Source organism: Nelumbo nucifera, chromosome 1 (assembly GCF_055504915.1).
Source record: "Nelumbo nucifera cultivar China Antique chromosome 1, China Antique-T2T, whole genome shotgun sequence".
Classification (NCBI taxonomy): domain Eukaryota; kingdom Viridiplantae; phylum Streptophyta; class Magnoliopsida; order Proteales; family Nelumbonaceae; genus Nelumbo; species Nelumbo nucifera.
In genome coordinates this window covers 195849644-195868428 of record NC_142649.1, presented here as the reverse complement: position 1 = coordinate 195868428, position 18785 = coordinate 195849644, and the positions used below count along the sequence as shown (strand labels likewise).

The 18785-nt window shown below is 40.3% G+C and overlaps 1 protein-coding gene across 1 annotated transcript; it reads left to right on the top strand.

The window, feature by feature from the left end:
* Positions 1–17583: 17583 nt before the first annotated feature.
* Positions 17584–18126, top strand: LOC148804323 (uncharacterized). The gene has a single exon (XM_088900567.1). The coding sequence runs from the start codon at positions 17584–17586 to the stop codon at positions 18124–18126; it is 543 nt and encodes a 180-aa protein (XP_088756693.1).
* The last annotated feature ends 659 nt before the right edge of the window (positions 18127–18785 follow it).

Sequence of the window (18785 nt, the reverse complement as noted above, 5' to 3'; positions counted from 1 at the left end):
CCAAAAGATTCCGTTTCAGCTAATTCCATAGTCCTCACACACTGAACCCCCATATACGGTCAGACCCCATGTCAGCCTCCGTTCTTGACCCAGAACCATCCATCATTGACCCAAGAATCTGGTTCAATCTCTGGACCCAATTTAACTTAATCTATTGAAAATTATCAAAATCCCCTATTTTCTTCGAAATTACGAAATGACCCCTGTCCGAATATAAAAGCAAAATGACGTCTCATTTAACCTAATGGAAGAGAAGCTAATCGAAGGGGGGAGGAATGTCCATTGTAGCCCTTCGTCTTCATCGGGTATCAGGGAGTGACGGAGGAATCCTCTAACGATCGGCGCCTCTCCCTCCAAACTTCGCTTCTGTTCTCTCCCTCTCTCTCTTTCTTTCTTCCATAGGTTTTCTCCCTTTTCTTTTTTTTTTTGTTCTCTTCTTCTTCTTCTAGTCTGTGGGTTTTCTCCCCTGTTTTCCTTGTTCCTTCATTTCTCGTTTGTTTTCCGTCGCCTCCACTCGTTGAACTAGTATGACGAAGCGTTTCACGTCCGGTTATCGGTCATCTCACCTCTACCTTCATCACCATGTCACTCATTAGTGCCGTTGATTGATGCCTCCCTGGTTCTCAATCTCCCTTGTTTGAAAGCTGTTCACCAGAAACCTGTCGCTAGAACTTGGAAGGTTGAAACTCAGTTGAAGTAGCCCCATATGATCCTGTTCGATTGAGCTTGACATCAACAATTGTCGTTTGCCTCGAAAATCGGTTCAAACATCGTTGGTGTCTCTGTGCAGATCATCATCACTTCTCTCATTCTGTGATTACGGATGGACCAGGTTCAGTCCATCCGCCCAGACCCAACCAAATCCATTATAAATTTATTACGGATGGACCAGGTTCAGTCCAATTTAATAAATATTTTAGACCGGATTGGTCAAATACGACCAAATTGGTTTTGGACCGGACGACCAGTCCATTGACACCCTTACCTGCTATTGGATTAGCAGATTCCCATGCCCGATACCCATACCCTTTCTGCCCAGACCCAAATTAGCCTAAAGATGGCGAAGAGAAAAATGGTGTAAAGAAACAAAAGAAAGATGGAGAACAAGGAAAGAACAAGTGAACTCTTAACAAGGGGACATAGAGAAGAAGCCCTGGAAGGATCGGAGGAATGAAACTTAAAATTTAACAGAGGCCTTACGTTTGAAGCAAATCATAGACGATTGGCGCCGTCTCCCTTCGTCCTCTCCGTAGGCTCTTTTGTGAATTAAATTTGCATGTTTCCATCACTTTTAGCTTGGGATTAAATTTTTTTTTTTATTTAAACCATCGGATCCAGTATTGTTCGTTTTCTCCTCCAGTGTATTGCATTTGGTTTGCTGTTTTTGGGTATGGATTTGGGTCAGAATCTTCGATATTGTACTTATGATTGACCTACATTTGGCTCAAAGGGAATTTTGTTTGACGTAGTGTTCTTCTTTTCTGGGTTTTGGATAAACAATTTGCTCAAATCCAGCACTTCTTCTAGTACAGGGCTGATATAGTTAAGAGTTGCAATTGTCCTCTCTCTCTCGGTATTATATACTCAATATCGTGGGTTTTAAGGCCATTATTTTGCATTTAAGTTTCCGCTTCTTGTTTCTAATTTTGATCTTCCTTTACGTAATTATGCAGGGATTCTTGTTTTGTGCCGATGCAAGAATTCTTGCTGAAATAACAACCAGGTAACACATGATTTCGCATATATGGTTTCTCGATAATTATGCATTATGATGTAGTTAGTCTTATGCTATTATGTTTTGTTATGGGCTATTGTTGTCTCAATATTTTGATTATAACATGCTATGATGTATTTTCGTGATTATGTTTAATATGTGAAATTGCTTATGTTGACACATGTACCATACCGTATGGTCCAGGTTAACAAAGTTACCTCCACCACCTTATTGTTCAACATTCCTAAATGGGTAATGAAGCCATGATAGATTGATACCAAAGCTAAAGCGGTATGCAAAATGTGAATGTGAAGTTCCCCATAATAAATTGGCAATGGCTTAAGTTGAGTAGCAATTGACAAATGGAGTTTGGCACTTTTTTTTTTACTGTAAACAGAAAAATTTATTATTGATAAAGGAGAATTTCAAAAGTAAAACAAAGGAATTCAAAAAAGGGAGGTCCAACTACCGATCAAAAAGAAGGGATGGAGGGACAACAAGGCCCACAAAAAACTTACGGCAGTGTAGCGAATGACCCAACTCTCATACCCAAATAGAACCACTGTGACTGGGCAGGGCTCCTGAAGCTCTCCCCATCATCTTCCCTCTCTTTGCAAGCTGTCAGCAAAGGGTTAACTGATCTCTGGATTTTGAAAGCAATGAGAGGAGATATTCCTTCTAGCTGCCAAATATCCCACTTTTCTGATGAGTTACAAAAGTGTTTAGGGGTCTTCACTCTTCATCTCCCTCTCTCATCCAATCAATTGCATCCTTGGAATACCTCCACCCCTACAGCCCCACTGGGTACAACCTAGTTAAGTCATCAAATAAGATCATTGAAGAACAGGCATATTTTCAACTATATAGAATTAGTACCTGAATAAATAAAAGGATATTTCTCCACATGTCCTTTCGAGGCAGCTCCAAACCCCAATGACCCAGTCTAGACAGATCTATAATAGAGCCACCATCAAACTTGAGCTTAATTGCTGTTTGGGATAGGGGATGAGGACATCAAGGTGTTGTGTCTGCTTGTCAAAGACACCAAAAAAGATTGGTCTCTCACTATTATCTTCAATTGAGAAGGGGGTCAGAGTGTTGGTGAAACTAACTCAGAATCAGTGTTTATTAAAGGGGTTAGTTTTGCAGAAGTGCCTTTTTTTCAGCTCCTACTCTGTAACCTTTTTTCTTTTAATAAATTTCTTTTTTACTCTTCAAGAAAAAAAAGAAGTGGGTGAGACTGTGATGGGATAAATAAGGATTTGGTTGATTTTTCTTCTATTAAGGAAACCATGTTGTCTTCTGAAGGTGATTTTCAAATCTCTATTGCAACCGATTCCATTCAAAGTTTAAAGTATACAACAAAGACCATTAGTAGAGAGCCCAAGTGATGTTGAGAGGGCTTCATCAGATGATTTGGAAAATGAGGTTGGGAAATCTGGGGAGTTTTTGGATGCTTAAAATGCCAACTTTGTTGATGGAGTTTTCCAAATAGATAAGAAAATGGATTTAAGTAGTGTGATGGAAAAAGAAGTTAAGGTAGACAAGGAGTTGGAATTTTTCCTTTTTGATGGTGAGGATTTTGCAAAAGAAGTATTATAGTTAGAAGACAGGAGAGATAAGTTAACCTTTTCCATTGAGATAGATTCTGTCAAATTCATAAGATTGCATTTTTCTGAATTTAAAAGGGAGAAGGGGTTTTAAGATGTTCTGAGGGTTTGGATATGCTTTTGTAAGAAATGAAACATACTTTCTTTTTACTTTTTTAATAAAATTTCATTTGTTTTTATAAAATTTTTGATAGAAAAATGAAAAAAAGAAATATTTATTAAAAGGAAAAAGAGAATACAAGATGACAGGTGGTAAGGCATCACCCACTAAAAGCAAACTAAAGGCAATCAAATACAACAAGACCCCAATTTATTTGAACCTATCAACTAGAGAAAACCCACAAATCCATTACCTATACCCTTACAAAATTTCTAAACAACCACAATCATCATGAAGTTCCCCCAAAAACTCAATGACCCAGCCCTACATTTTGAAACTTTAACCCTTAATCAGTCCATCAATCAATCAATCAAGTCTCTCCAAACTCCTCTTCAGCCTCAAATCCCTCATTTGAAACATTTTGAGACCTTGCTTGGATTCTCTCTTTTCTAACTCCATAAAAGCTTTTCTTGCAAACTGCTCCCCACCTAAAAAAACAGAACAAACCCATCATTTTGTTGACTTAAACTCCCACCTCTTTTTTTTTTTTCTAGTAAATAACTTCAAATTTTATTAAGACTTAAGGTAATAAAAACATTACAAGTATCCCTCAGAGAGGCATAGGATGCTACCTCTATTAAAAAAATTATAGTAGAGCCCAAACAAATGAATCCTATTTACCTCTTGCTTGGCATCCACCATCCTATTTTCCGATCTCTTCACCCATTGTATCCTCAAGTTCATATTCTTCGCAATCCATTAATTTTTTTTTTTTTTCACTCCTATAGCACCACATTATGGATTTTGGATCCAGTAGCCATCCCACCACCAATTTTGAGTCCCCTTCAATCATCACATTTGCTATATTTAATTCATTAGCAATCTGCATTCTTTTTTTTTGATCAGTAACAAAATGCTTTATTAAATAATAATATTTGTGAAACTTTTAAGTACAAGAAAGGGGAGGTAAACTATCTTAACTCCCCCACAACAAGGAAGAAAGAAGAAAGCTAAAAATTAGCCCAAAACATAGATTCCTTAAGCGCCCCTTGCTTGGCTAACCCATCAACCATTGAGTTAGCGCTTCTCTTCACCCTGTTGTACTTCACCTCAATATCCCTACTCAGCCATTTAAACATTTTCTTTTCATTTCTGTAGCTCCACAAACCATTGTTGTCTTCCTTCAACTACCTAATCACCACCTCCGAGTCCTCTTCAATGACCAAACGTTGTATGTTTATTCTCTTCCTCTCTAATTGGGCCTGAGAAAATAGTATTAATAATTCAAGCCTCATTCCTGAACATTCCCCCAATCCTAGAAGGCCCAGGATAAGCTACTACCATCAAAATTCTGTTTTATGAATCCAAAAGGAGGGGGGGACCAAGAAGGTCTAGAGGTCCTCTCACATTGGACAAAGGTAGCTATTTCTTTCCACTTTCTCAATATATCAGCCATGGAAAAATATGAGAATAGCTCCATAGATTTCAGTTAGTGAGCTACCCTTAAGTGTATCAGTTCAATTAAGTTTTCCATGGTTCTTTCCTTATCTGAAAAAAATTGTGAGTTTCTCTCTTCCCATATGGACCAACACACTGGCACCCTAATGCTTCTCCACATGACCTTCCTTCTTTTCTTAGGCCATCTTGAGAACGAAGGAGAGAACAAGCTTTGCACACTTACGGGGGGATTCTAAGTACATCCAAAAAGGGAAAAAAACTCACTCCCAAACAGTTTTAGTAATCGGACAAATAACCATAAGGTGGTAACCCGTTTCCCCATCACCATTGGCTTTGCAAAGAATACACCTATTGGGAAGTAAACAAAGATTGGGCCTCTTTCTTTGAAGCAAGTCATTTGTGTTTATTCTTTCCAGGAAAGTTTCCCAACAAAAACTACCAACCTGAGGAGGAATCAGTCTGCTCCAAATGTCTTTAACTGGGAAGGACAACCCGAAGGGAGTAGGAGGTTGGAACAAAGTCTCGACAAACGACGCACAAGAAAAGGAGCCAAAGGAGTAGGTTATGTTTAGTACATAATGGAAAGGACACATCTGCCCTTAGTACTTACATAATAAATAAAGTAAATAAAAGCTGAAATAAATACCATCTGAATTAACAAACTGACTCAAACTGACACTACTATAACTGAAACAAATAACTACACATGCTGTCCTACGAACACAGTGGGGACCACTGCAGTGGGGCCCACATCAGTGTTCTCTACAGGGTTGTATTAGGAGATCCACTTTCCCCCTTCCTATTCACTCTGATTGCAGATGTTTTAGGGAGACTGATTCGTAGAGCTGACTTGAGGAACTTAATAAAAGGATGGAGAGTAGGAAGGGAGCAAGTACCACTTACACACTTACAGTTTGCAATTGACACAATTCTGTTCTGTGAAGGTGGGGAAATAAATTGGACAAGGAACTTGAAATTGGCAATACAACTATTTGAGCAGATGTCTAATCTCGAAGTGAACTTTAATTAGAGTTGCATAGTGGAAGTGAATTTGGAGGAGAGGAAAGTAAGTGAATATGCAGGTTTGTTAGGGTGTGTAATTTCGGATTGGCCTTTGACTTACTTGGGCCTCCCCTTGAGATGATCCCATGAAGGACAGCTTTTGGAACCCAGTATTGGAAAGATTTGAGAAAAGGCTTGCTTCCTGGAGGAAAAGTTATCTCTCACTAGGGGGAAGAATCACTTTGATTAGGTCTACCCTAGCTAACCTTCCCGTTTACTTTCTACCGGTGTTTAAGATTCCCACAAAGGTCTCTAATAGGGTGGAAAAGTTAATGAGGGGCTTCTTGTGGGAACCAAGAGAGGAGAAGAAAGATCACAGGGTGAGTTGGGAGGTGGTAACTAGAAGTAAAAAACTAGGAGGGCTTGAGATTGAGAATATTAGGAAAAGAAATATGGCATTGTTGGGGAAATGGTTGTGGAGGTTTCCAATGTAAAGGGACAAATTATGGACGAAGATAATGGCTAGCATACATGGGCTAGAAGCCAATGACTAGGATCCAGGAATTTTGGCAAGGGCTACAGTTTCTTCCCCTTGGAAAGCCATTCATGATTTGCTTCCGGTTTTCTCCCCGTGGATCAGGTATGATTTGAACTCTTGTAATCATATAAAATTTTGGGAGCAACCTTGGGTTAGGGATTCATCCCTGATGGACCAATTTCCCTCTTTGTATCCTTGTCAAATTTGAAAATGAACCCATTTCTTCTTTCTTAGTTCCTTCAGAATCTACTTCCGATTTGGGTGGAATCTAGGGTTGAGAAGGACAATCGGGGATACAGATTTGGGTTGTATTTCGTCTTTGCTAGCCATCCTTGAAAAGTTTTTCCTAGACCCGAGTAAGGATGACTCCAGAATTTGGACCCAATAATAAGAAAGTGGCGGCGGCAAACCTGTTAGAATCTGTCCCTCCTTTCAACCACTTGTGTTTTCTTGTTTCTCTTCTATTCTCTCTCCTTTCTCTCACTTTTCTTCTGTTTTGTAAACCTAAAACCTATTAGGATTCAAGACTGATTATAGTCTTGATCTTCTACTTGGTATCAGAGCCTATCTAGGGCTTTTCATGTGTGTCTAGTCCAGCCGACCACATGAGGACTAACTAGGGCTGGAAGCTTTGAAGAAGTATTCGGTGGCTGAATCTTGGAGATTACCAGGAGAGGTTCGCAGCAGTTGAAGACTTGCCGCGGCTTGTAGAGTTGGTAATCAGGAAGAAGCAATGAAGGTTAGGGTTCAGGTAACCCTAGAAGACAGTAAACCGAAGTACATAAGTAAGTTTTTTTTTATTGAGTTTCAGAGACTTCAATCAGTCGAGATAGGTTGGACCTATCTAGAAAGAGGGTCCGAACTGTGTTCAAGTTTGTTTCTAGGGTTTGACTTGCCGAACTGTGTTTAAGTTTGTTTCTAGGGTTTGACTGTTGGGCCGAACCCCCCCTCTCAGAGGTGATTAGTTTTTAGGGTTTCATATTGCCCTACGACAAGTCCCACTTGTGCGGACTGCTTGGAGAGTGCAGCTGAGCACTTATTTCAGACCTACAGTTGAAACCCTAATTTTGCTCTCGCAGCAGTGGGCCCCACAGTAGTGATTTCAGAAAATAGCATCTCAGATTGACAGGCTGCCTGGTACTATGCATGCCGATTGATTTCAGATCAGATTTGAGTTGATTCCTTGCATATATTGTGATAGGCGGTTGGTTTCAGATCAGATTTTGGATCAGATCAGATAAGATTTGTGTTGGTTTCTGATCAGATTTCAGACCTGCTTGTTTGACTCTGTTTTCTGGTATAGTGGCTCTAACAGTTTGTAGCCACTGAATCTTGATCAATGATGGAGTTTAAGGGTCAGGGAGAAAGTAGTTTTGGAAACCACAGTTATGGTAGTGTATCTGAAACCGGGTTTCAGATTACAACTATGAGATTTGATGGGTCAAATTATTTGGAGTGGGCTCAATCAGCCATGATGGCTATTGGAGGAAGGGGAAAACTGGGTTACCTCTTGGGAGATGTGAAAGAACCTTCCAAGGAGGACCCAACATACACCAAGTGGGTTCAAGAGAATTATTTGGTTATGGCATGACTGTGTAATTCTATGCAGCCACATATCAACCGAAATTACTTGTGGGCAAAGACAACCAAAGAGATATGGGATGTTGTGAAAGAAACCTATTCCCAACCCCTTAATGTTGCTAGAGCCTATGAACTGAAGTGTGAGGTGAACAACCTTAAACAAGGAGAGAAGCCAGTTTCTGTCTACTTCTCTACCTTGAAATCCTTGTGGCATGAGATTGACCATCTAGAGACCCTTGAGTGGGAGAGTCCCAAAGATGCACAGACTCACAGAAAGCAAGTCGAGACGAATAGGGTATTTGAGTTTCTGGCTGGTTTGAATTCAGATTATGACATTGTGCGACAACAGATATTGACAAGAGATAGTGTGACCCTTTCTCAAGCATACTCCCTGGTGCATAGTGAAGAGACCAGGAGGAAAGTCATGATGCAGTCTCGGCCCTCTTTCCCAGCCTTGACAACTATTAAACCTAAGCCAGGGGGTGACTCAGTAAGGGATCGGAAGAAGGAAGATAAATAGGATCTGGTATGTGAACATTGCAAGAAACCCATCCTCACTTGGTCCCAGCAAAACTAAGAAATAAGAAGGGTAATGCTCATGTGGCCGTGAACACTGATTCAGCATCCTCATCATCCCTAGAGACTTTAGCTGCTGTTCGGGCTGCCCTCATACAGTTGGAAAAAGAAGTTGGGAGTTCAGCTCAGCCATCTCAGTCACCACCAGCTCCTGCCACATCTGCATTTGCACATTCAGGTACTCGAGCCTCAGCTTACCATGCTTCAGCTCCAGGTAATACTGACTACTGCTGGGTAATAGATTTAGGTGCATCTGACCATATGATTAGCTTGCCATCTTTGTTCACTTCTTATCACTTGTCCTCTGGCTGAGATAGAGTATCCATTGCTGATGGCTCTCTTGTTCCCATTTCGGGCAAGGGGGACATCAAGCTATCGGATACTATTTCTTTATCTTCTGTCTTGCATGTTCCTAAGCTTGATACTAACCTGCTTTCAGTTAGTAGTATTACAAAACACATGAACTGTTCAGTAACCTTTTTCCCTGACCGATGTGTTTTTTAGGATTTGGAGACGAGGAAGGTGATTGGGACTGGCCGTGAGACGAACGGGATCTATCTGCTTGGAGAGAGTTCTCGTCGGGAGGAGTCAGTGGATAAGAAGTCTTTTGTTTCCCAGTCTGTGAGTTCGATTATGCTTTGGCATAACCGATTAGGTCATTTGTCTTTTAAGTCTTTGAAGAGTCTGTTTCCCGCTTTATTTGAGTCTGTTGAGTTATCAAAGTTGAGGTGTGAGAGTTGTGAGTTTGCCAAACATTGTAGAACCTCTTATTCTTTAAGTAATAAAAGGAGTAATTCCTCTTTTGATATTGTGCATACTGATGTTTGGGGGCCATATCATATCTCTTCTATGGGTGGGTACAGATATTTTCTACTGTTTGTTGATGACCATACCCGTTTTTCTTGGGTCTGTCTTATGTTTTCTCGGGATGAGGTTCCTGCTCTGACCCAAAACTTCCATCAAATGGTTATCACTCAGTTTGGGACCAAAATCAAAGTCCTTAGATATGATAATGCAAAGGAATACTTTGCTCAGCCATTGACCTCCTACCTTCTTAGCCATGGAGTTATTCACCAGAGCACTTGCCCTTATACACCACAGCAGAACGGTGTTGCCGAAAGGAAGAATAGGCATATCTTGGAGGTGGTTAGAAGCATTATGTTTACCTCCAATGTACCTATTCGCTTCTGGGGTGATGCTATCCTCATGACAGTTTATCTCATTAATCGAGTTCCTTCCCGGGTTCTTGATATGAGAACCCCCTTTTCCCTTCTATACCCAGACGAGGAGTTGTTCATTGTTCCCCTTAAAACCTTTGGTTGTACCTGTTTCGTTCAGCTTCTCGGGCCTCATCATTCCAAGTTTGAACCTAAGGCCTCCAAATGCATTTTCCTTGGTTATGCACAAACTCAAAAGGGTTATTGCTGCTATGATCCGGTTTCAGGGAAACGGTTTGTCTCCATGGATGTCACCTTCTTTGAGGAGACACCCTATTATCCTAGGGTTTCTCCTCAGGGGGAGAGCAGTGAGAGTGGAAGTGGGGCTGTTCCTTTACCTATTCCACTAGATAATGAAGGCTGTAGTGGTGAGGGTGGTCAGAGGGAGCCAGAGTTGAGAGTCTATCACAGGCGATGCAGGCAGGTTGATCCTAGTCATCGGCAGTCCCGGCCAGCTCCAGTTCCTTCTGCGGCTCCAGATCCAGAGCCTACTGAGATACCTCTCACTGTTGCCACTTCCCCTCTTGTGGATGACCTTGATCTCCCTATTGCCATTCGCAAAGGGAAACGACATTGCACCACTTCTACAGCTCACAACATCTCACAGTTCTTATCCTATGATCGTCTGTCTCCATCTTACCGGTCCTATCTCACTTCCATTGCCGATGTCCCTATTCCAAGAACAGTGCAAGAAGCCTTATCAGTTCTAGAATGGAAAGATGCAATGCAAGTCGAAATGGATGCCCTGTTGAAGAATAATACTTGGGCACTGGTTGACCCACCAAAAGGAAAGAAACCAGTGGGATGCAGATGGGTGTTCACTGTGAAGCATAATGCTGATGGCTCTATTGAAAGGTACAAAGCCTGGCTGGTTGCAAAGGGGTTCACTCAGACTTATGGTATAGACTACTTGGAGACCTTTGCCCCAGTAGCCAAGATGACCACCATCCGAGTTCTGTTATCCCTTGCAGCAAATCATTCTTGGCCCCTGTTTCAGATGGATGTTAAAAATGCCTTTCTGAATGGAGACTTACAGGAAGAGGTTTACATGCAGTTGCCTCCTGGATTCTATGATACAGAGACAGGTAAGAAGGTTTGCCGACTGAACAAGGCATTGTATGGTTTGAAACAGTCACCTAGAGCCTGGTTTGATAGGTTCAGATTAGCCCTTGGAAAGTTTGGTTATGTACAGGCCCAGTCAGATCATACACTATTCATCAAGAGGGTGAAGTCCTTTTTGACACTACTTGTAGTATATGTTGATGATATCGTGGTGACAGGAAATGACAGTCATGATATTGAGTCCCTCAAACAACTCCTTCATCAAGAGTTTGAGGTGAAAGATCTTGGTGCACTAGATCCAAGCAGGGGATTTTTATCTCTCAGAGAAAATATGTTCTAGATCTGTTGACGGAAACTGGAAAGTTGGGTGTTAAGCCGGCTGATACACCCATCGAACAAAATCACAAGATTAGTGCAGAGGGCGGGGAGCCTCTTGAAGATAAAGTTATGTTCCAACGGTTGGTTGGAAAGCTCCTATATCTCTGCCTCACTCTGCCGGATATCAGCTATGCAGTTAGTGTTGTTAGCTAGTACATGCACTCCCCTAGAACTTTTCATCTTCTTGCGGTAGAGAGAATATTAGCATACTTGAAGAGATGCCCGGGTAGAGGTATACTGCTCAAGAACAATAATCACATGAGGGTGGAAATCTATACAGATGCCGATTGGGCTGGGAGTGTTGATGACAGAAGGTCTATCTCTGGATATTGTGCCCTTGTGGGAGGTAACCTTGTCTCTTGGAGGAGTAAGAAGCAGAGTGTTGTTTCCCGCTCCAGTGCTGAAGCAGAATACAGGTCAATGGCTAATGGAGTGGCTGAAATCTTATGGCTGAGGTCACTATTTGAAGAGTTGGGTATTGACTATGAAAAGCCCTTAATGCTGTATTGTGATAATCAGGCAGATATTAATATAGCCCACAACCCAATGCAGCATGACAACTAATCATATTGAAGTTGATCGACATTTTGTGCGAGAAAGGGTCACATCACAAGAAGTGTCTTCCGTACATCACATCTAATATGCAGCTCGTGGATATCCTCACCAAGGCTATACCAAGGAAGAAGTTAGAGACAAACCTATCGAAGTTGGGAATGATAGATATCTACTCCCAACTTGAGGGGAAGTGTAGAGAACACTGATGTGGGCCCCATTGCAGTGGTCCCCACTGTGTTCGTAGGACAGCATGTGTAGTTATTTGTTTCAGTTATAGTAGTGTCAGTTTGTTAATTCAGTTGTTATTTATTTCAACTTTTATTTACTTTATTTATTATGTAAGTACTAAGGGCAGATGTGTCATTTCCATTATGTACTAAACATAACCTATAAATAATAAGAAAGTGGCGGCGGCAGACCTGTTAGAATCTGTCCCTCTTTTCAACCACTTGTGTTCTCCTGTTTCTCTTCTATTCTCTCTCCTTTCTCTCACTTTTCTTCTGTTTTGTAAACCTAAAACCTATTAGGATTCAAGACTGATTACAGTCTTGATCTTCTACTTCCAAATCTATTCACCAAGGAGGGCACTCTGATGCTTAAGTTAATAAGTGAATAGGAGTATTCTCTGAGAATGTGAGGGAGCTTGAGAGTATCAGTGCGTGTACCTCCCCAGGTGAATTCAGGCTCCTTTTTATAGTCATCAGGGGCTCAGGGCATTTTGATGACATTTTTGGGCTTCTGTCGGAGTTGTTTCCGTAATATAAGGCATATTAATGTGTTGGTTACAAGATCCACGCGGTGGTTATGGTTCGTTTGCTTAGATTGTGGTGCACGGTACAACAAGCTGCTCCAACGGTCGCGATATTGTCCCCCTTGGTTGCGGGGTGGGGGAGCATTTAAATCGAGATGTCAAATGACAACCATAAATCAAGACCACATGAGCCCCACCCGATTTATGGTTTAGATATAGGGACTACAAATGGACCATTGGATATAGGGACCACATGAGCCCAATCCGATTTATGGTTTAGATATAGGGACTTTTTATTAGGCGTCCTTGCCCGAATTAGGAGATCCTTGGCTGGGCACCTCGCCCAAATGCCTTTTATTAGGAGATCCACATGAGCCACCATAGTAGCAGATAAATCGGGATGTCAAATGACAACCTAAAGAAATATGTCATTCTTCTCCCTCTCAAATAGACCACAAATAACAAAAACTGAAAAACAGTAAATAAAAAAAACTCCAGTTTGGCAAAAAAAATGTTGAATAAGCAATTAGTTATACACCATATATTGGTTCCTATTCCATAAAAGATCAAGTTTCAAGGCAACCTAAAAGCTCAAATGCCTCCAGGGGCACAATTCCTTCTATCCATCCGAACCATTGGGGTTTATTTAGGTGTGAGCAAAAAAACCGAAAAACCGAACCGACTGGTATACATATATTTCCATATGTATTTATGTATATTATATATATTTTGTATATTATAACTTAATAAATATGCATTATATATAAATATATATTTATTATTTAAAATATAATATTTTATATATATTTATAATTTTTTATTATATATATTTTTATAATATATATTATAAAAATAAAAAAACCGAAAAACTGGCAAACTGAACCAACAGTTAACTGAACCGGTCAACCGGTTAACCTATTGGCTTCGGTTACCGGTTTTCCAAAAACTGGTAGTACCGGTTCAGTTACAAAAAAAGGCCCACGGTTCGGTTAACCCAACCATGAGCACCCCTAGGTTTATTTGTAATGAGCAATGTCCCACTGTCCCAGAGCGTACTTGACCAGTCCATAAAGATGCCCTCTGATGGAAGAGAACTTACTGGAAATGTGAAGCATTGCTGTATACCAAGTTGGTAGAAGTTTTAAGGATAGTTTAATGGATTTAAAGATAAAATGAACAAATAAAGAAGGGAAATTTGTGTATAATGAAAAAGCAAAGCCCAACTCCTACAACAAGGCTTACCAACTAAGGAAATCGTATTCTTAGGTTTTCATACCATGGTGAGATGAGAGTCTCATTTCTCAAAGCAAGCAAATGGTTTATATAAAAAGAATCTGAGTTGCAAAGTAAACAGCCTAACGAAAAAGAAAAATATGAAACTTGTCCTGTATCAACAAGGATGGAACATCTTGTTGACCCCCTTTAGGATCCTTAGACTTGGGCTTGTCAGAAAAATGAGCAGCATTTAGCTAGGCATCTTGTTCAACCGCTAGTTTTTGCAGTGCTCCCCATCAGGTATCAATTGTTTTAGGTGTCTTCTTGTTGAAGCCGTAGAGCTGTCTACTAGTTCTTTATGTCTATTGTTAAAGTTGGTTATTCATTCAATTTTGCTTTGCAAGTCCTACTTTTAAATGGGAATGTTTCATCATCATCATCATCCAAGCCTTATCCCAACTATATAGGGTTGGCTACATGAATCATGTCTTGCCATTCCATTCTGTTTAATGCCATATCCATTGTTAAATTATGGGCACTTAAATCATGTCCTTTTTGGTCTACCCCTACACCTTCTAGCCCCTTCAACTTGCAACAAATTGCTTCTTGCAGGTGTTGTTTGTGGTCTTCTATGCATGTGACCAGTCCAACTTAGTCCTACTTCCTCTCATTTCATCACCTATTAGAGCTACTCCTAGGTTCTTTCAAATGACTTCACCTCTGACCCTATCCTTTCTGGTTTTCCATTCATCCATCTCAGTATATGCATTTCTGCCACATTTGTTTTTTGGACGTGTTTCTTGACTGCCCAACATTCTGCTGGACAGTGAAGAACCGATAAGTGATGCAAGGCTACAACGCTATTTGATTTGTGGCCTGAGAAAAGAATTCATGCCATTCATCTCATCTATTCAAGGGTGGACAAACCAACCGTCTATTGTTGAGTTGGAGAATTTGATGAAGAATTCTACTTGGGATTTAGTTCCCAAACCAAATGATGTTGATGTCATTACATGTAAATGGGCTTATAAGTTAAAGAAGGCAGCAGATGGAAGCATTACAAGACACAAAGGTCGCTTAGTTGCTCGTGGCTTTTCTCAACAGTATGGTTTGGATTACGAGGACACTTTCAGTCCTGTTGCGAAAATGGTTATGGTTCGCACTTTTATTTCCTTGGCTGCAAGCAAAGGTTGGACTCTTTGGCAATTTGATGTGAAGAACGCTTTCCTCTATGGTGAACTAGATCGTGATATTTACATGGAGCAACCACAGGGGTTTGTGTCAGAGAAGTTTCCCGAACATGTATGTCGACTTAAAAAGGCACTTTATGGACTCAAGCAAGCGCCTCGAGCCTGGTACGGAAAGATTGCTGAGTATTTTAAATTCTATGGTTTTTATCCTTCAAATTCAGATCCTAGTCTCTTTGTTAAGGTGAAGGCATCACTGTCCGTTATGATTCTTCTTTATGTGGACTATATGCTAGTTACAGGAGGTGATATAGCTGAAATCATGCGCCTTCAAGAAGATTTATCTGTTCGTTTTGAAATAAAAAGCTTGGGTGAAGCTCATTGTTTTTTGGGTTTAGAATTAGAACGATCAGATGGTTACTTCCTTTCACAAAAAGGATATGCTGCAAAGATTCTAAAACGGTTTCGGTATGGAGAAATCAAACTCTACAACTACTCCCATGGATCCGGGTCTCAAGTTACAGAAGGATGAAGGAGAGTTTTTGCATGATGTAACAGAATATCGTAGAATGGTGGGGAGTTTACTGTATTTGACAATTACTAGCCCAGATATTATTTTTTCAGTGGGCATAATTTCTCAGATCATGGAGCGACCTTGTGTTGGTCATATGGCTGCTGCAAAACGCATATTGAGGTATGTGAAAGGAACCTTGAATTATGGCTTACTTTATCAACACAAAAGGATTTTTTCTCTACAAGGTTATGTCGATGCTGATTGGGCTGGGAATGTAAATGATAGACGCTCCACCACAGGCTACTGTTTTAATATTGGTTCAGCAGTTATATCATGGTGCAGTAAGAAGCAAGCTACAGTGGCGTTATCAAGCACAGAGGCTGAATATGTTGCAGCCACTTTAGCTTCTCAGGAGTGTATTTGGCTTACAAGACTTCTTCAAGATGTTAATGAAGTTTCAAAGTTTCCAATTCCCATTTTTTGTGATAATGAAAGTGTCATCAGACTTGCTGAAAACCCAGTGCTTCATGCTCGCACGAAGCATATTGCTGTTCACTATCATTTTATTCGAGACAAGGTACTGAATCAAGAAATTGAGTTGCTTGCCATACGCACAACTGAGCAGGTTGCAGATGGATTTACAAAGGCTCTATCTAGAGCTAAGTTTGAAGAATTTCGAAGAAAACTTGGCCTTGTTGATCGAGGGAATGCACTAAGGGGGAGTGTTACAAGTTAGTGCATCCCCTCCTTGCATGAGTCAGTCAAGTTTGTGTTATTTTTCAATAATTTTATTTGATTTTTCTTGCTGTTAGTAGTTGATTTGGTCTTTGTCAGTTGAGTAAAATTAGGAGTCATAAGTTATCTCAGTCTTGGTTAGTTGAGAAATGTTAGCAATTCAGTTCAGCTATTTAATTATAAATAAGAGTCTGTAATCTCAAGTTCATCGGTGAGTTGTTTTGAGTTTATTACCTCCTAAATCTGTTATATGTTTCTCACCGAGTAATAAACACTTTACTACTTTGTTCTATTTGTTTCCTAGCTGCAACATAGCTAATTACAACTGTTATATAAAATTTTCCTTTCACTCTAAGTGATATTTGTCTGTCACATAAGACACCGGATGCACCCCTCCTATTTGCCTATCCCACTCTAATTCTATGGGTCACATCCTCTTCAATCTCTCCATTACGAATTATTCAACCAAGGTATTGGAAGAGGTCACATTGCATTATCTTTTGATCTCAAATCTTAAGTGTATCCTCATTTGCACTCTTATTATTATTAAATTTACGTATCATATATTCTGTTTTGGTCTTATTTTAAAGCTTCTTTCTTTTAAGGTATTTTTCCATGAACTTAATTTTCCATTTAGTCCTTAATTAGTTTCATCAATTAAGACAATATCATCAGCAAACAAAATACACCATGAGACCCTACATGAGAACGATTCTTAAGAGGAAAGCAAAGTTCTGGAAAATGGAGATGCCAAGTATCCCATGACTTGAGAAGGTAAGGAGGTTAATCTAGGAAACCTGAAAAATGTACTTGGAGTAGTTGCAATGTTCCACAGTGCAGCCTTATTTTGATTCTAACTTCCTTACTAATATTTGCTAAATGTAGCATTTGGGGAATAATCATCTGATAATATAATTTCAGATGCTCCTACAGTCCTACTTCAACTTGTTACTATACAGCTACTTCGCTGTACACAATGACCAAATTTGTCTCTACAGATTTATTTTTGTAGGTTTTCTGGATGGCTCCAACCTTGGAAAGCCAAATGCCACAGCATGAAAAGCTCAACCCCCCAGACAAGTTATTGCATTGTTATGTGGTTCTCTGATTACCATGCTTTTCATAGAACATAGGCCCAATAACTTTGACTTGGCAGCTTCTCTTCTACAGCTATCAACTGGACTTGTATCGTGTTGTTATACACTAATACTTCTTTAGAAATTGCAGCATTCCAAAATTCTTTATTTCATGTAGGTCCTCTGAAATAACATAATTGACGTTCTACTAAGCCTCAATATTAGGAGAACTGAAGTCTAGTAGAAGAGTTCAATAGGGATGTTGACAGCATAAATGGAATATCTGTTTTCGCAGTTTAAAGTTCTTATCATTTATGGGTGAATCATTTACAATTCAAATAAGCTCCAACCTAGTCAGTCGGCTTTCTGAGGATGGAGGGAAGTCAAAGAAGAAAACAAAGAAACCTAAACCAAAGACACATGCCCCTCAGCAGTCACAGAATAGGGCACATGAGAAACAAATTTCTGATGGTTTTGATAAGCACAAGGGCACTGCTACTCCAGGATGGCCACTCCAGCCCCCTATCTTCTTGCCAGTAACTCCACCACCAACTGTTGCCAATGCAGAGTTAGATGCAATTCGATCCATACTCCAAGAGAGTCAGAGTGTGTTGGAGAGGTTGCAGAAGCAGGAGGAGAACATGGTGCAGGAAGTAACACAGAGAGCCAAGGAGCTGCGTGACAAGGAATTCAAGCTTCCCTATCAGAAGCCCATGCCTTGTCTAGCAGAGAAAGATGCTTGCTTGGAGTGTTACAAGGAGAATACCAAGGATCCACTAAAATGTGCTGATGTGGTGAAAACTTTTGCTGATTGTGCTCGCAGAGTTAGGCAGCAGGTGAGCTCACCACTGGGTTGATTAGTGGACCTTAAATTGGGTAGAAACTATGAATATTTGCTTCCCTGAATGCAACTGAATTACCGATTATAATGGTACTGAGACTTTTGTCATGAGAATAAGGCAATTTCTTCCCATTTTTGGGTTTGATGATGTATTTCACATATTATCCTTGAAACGGGCATCACGATTTTGACTTATGAGAAGTAATATTCTAGACTTGTATTTTCGTGGTTACTCATATTTTTTTAAGCCTTGGGGCTAATTCTATTTCACCAGCCAAAGAAATTACTTCTCATTTAGAATCACTGACCTCAATAAGTCCAGCATACGTGATCAGTAATCAGTATGATGTTACTGATACTCCATGGAGGCTTCGGGTCATAAGATAGCACCTCAACAGCCGACTTAACATCACTCTCGTCTCTCGATAGAAACGAGGATTATTTGTAAACAGCAATCCTTCCAGAATAGCTAACGTTTCAGACTCCTCCAGGTACACACTTTGAACCCTAGCAGCGTGTTCACCCCAATTATTAGACAAGGCCCAAGCACCTTCCACGTTAACTTTGGTGGAGGTTTAGACCATTGGGGGGAAGGGATATAAGTAGGGGCTGGAGAGTAATAACCACCACCCTTGTCATCTGAAGACTTTAGGGCCCATTTAGTTCACTGGAATA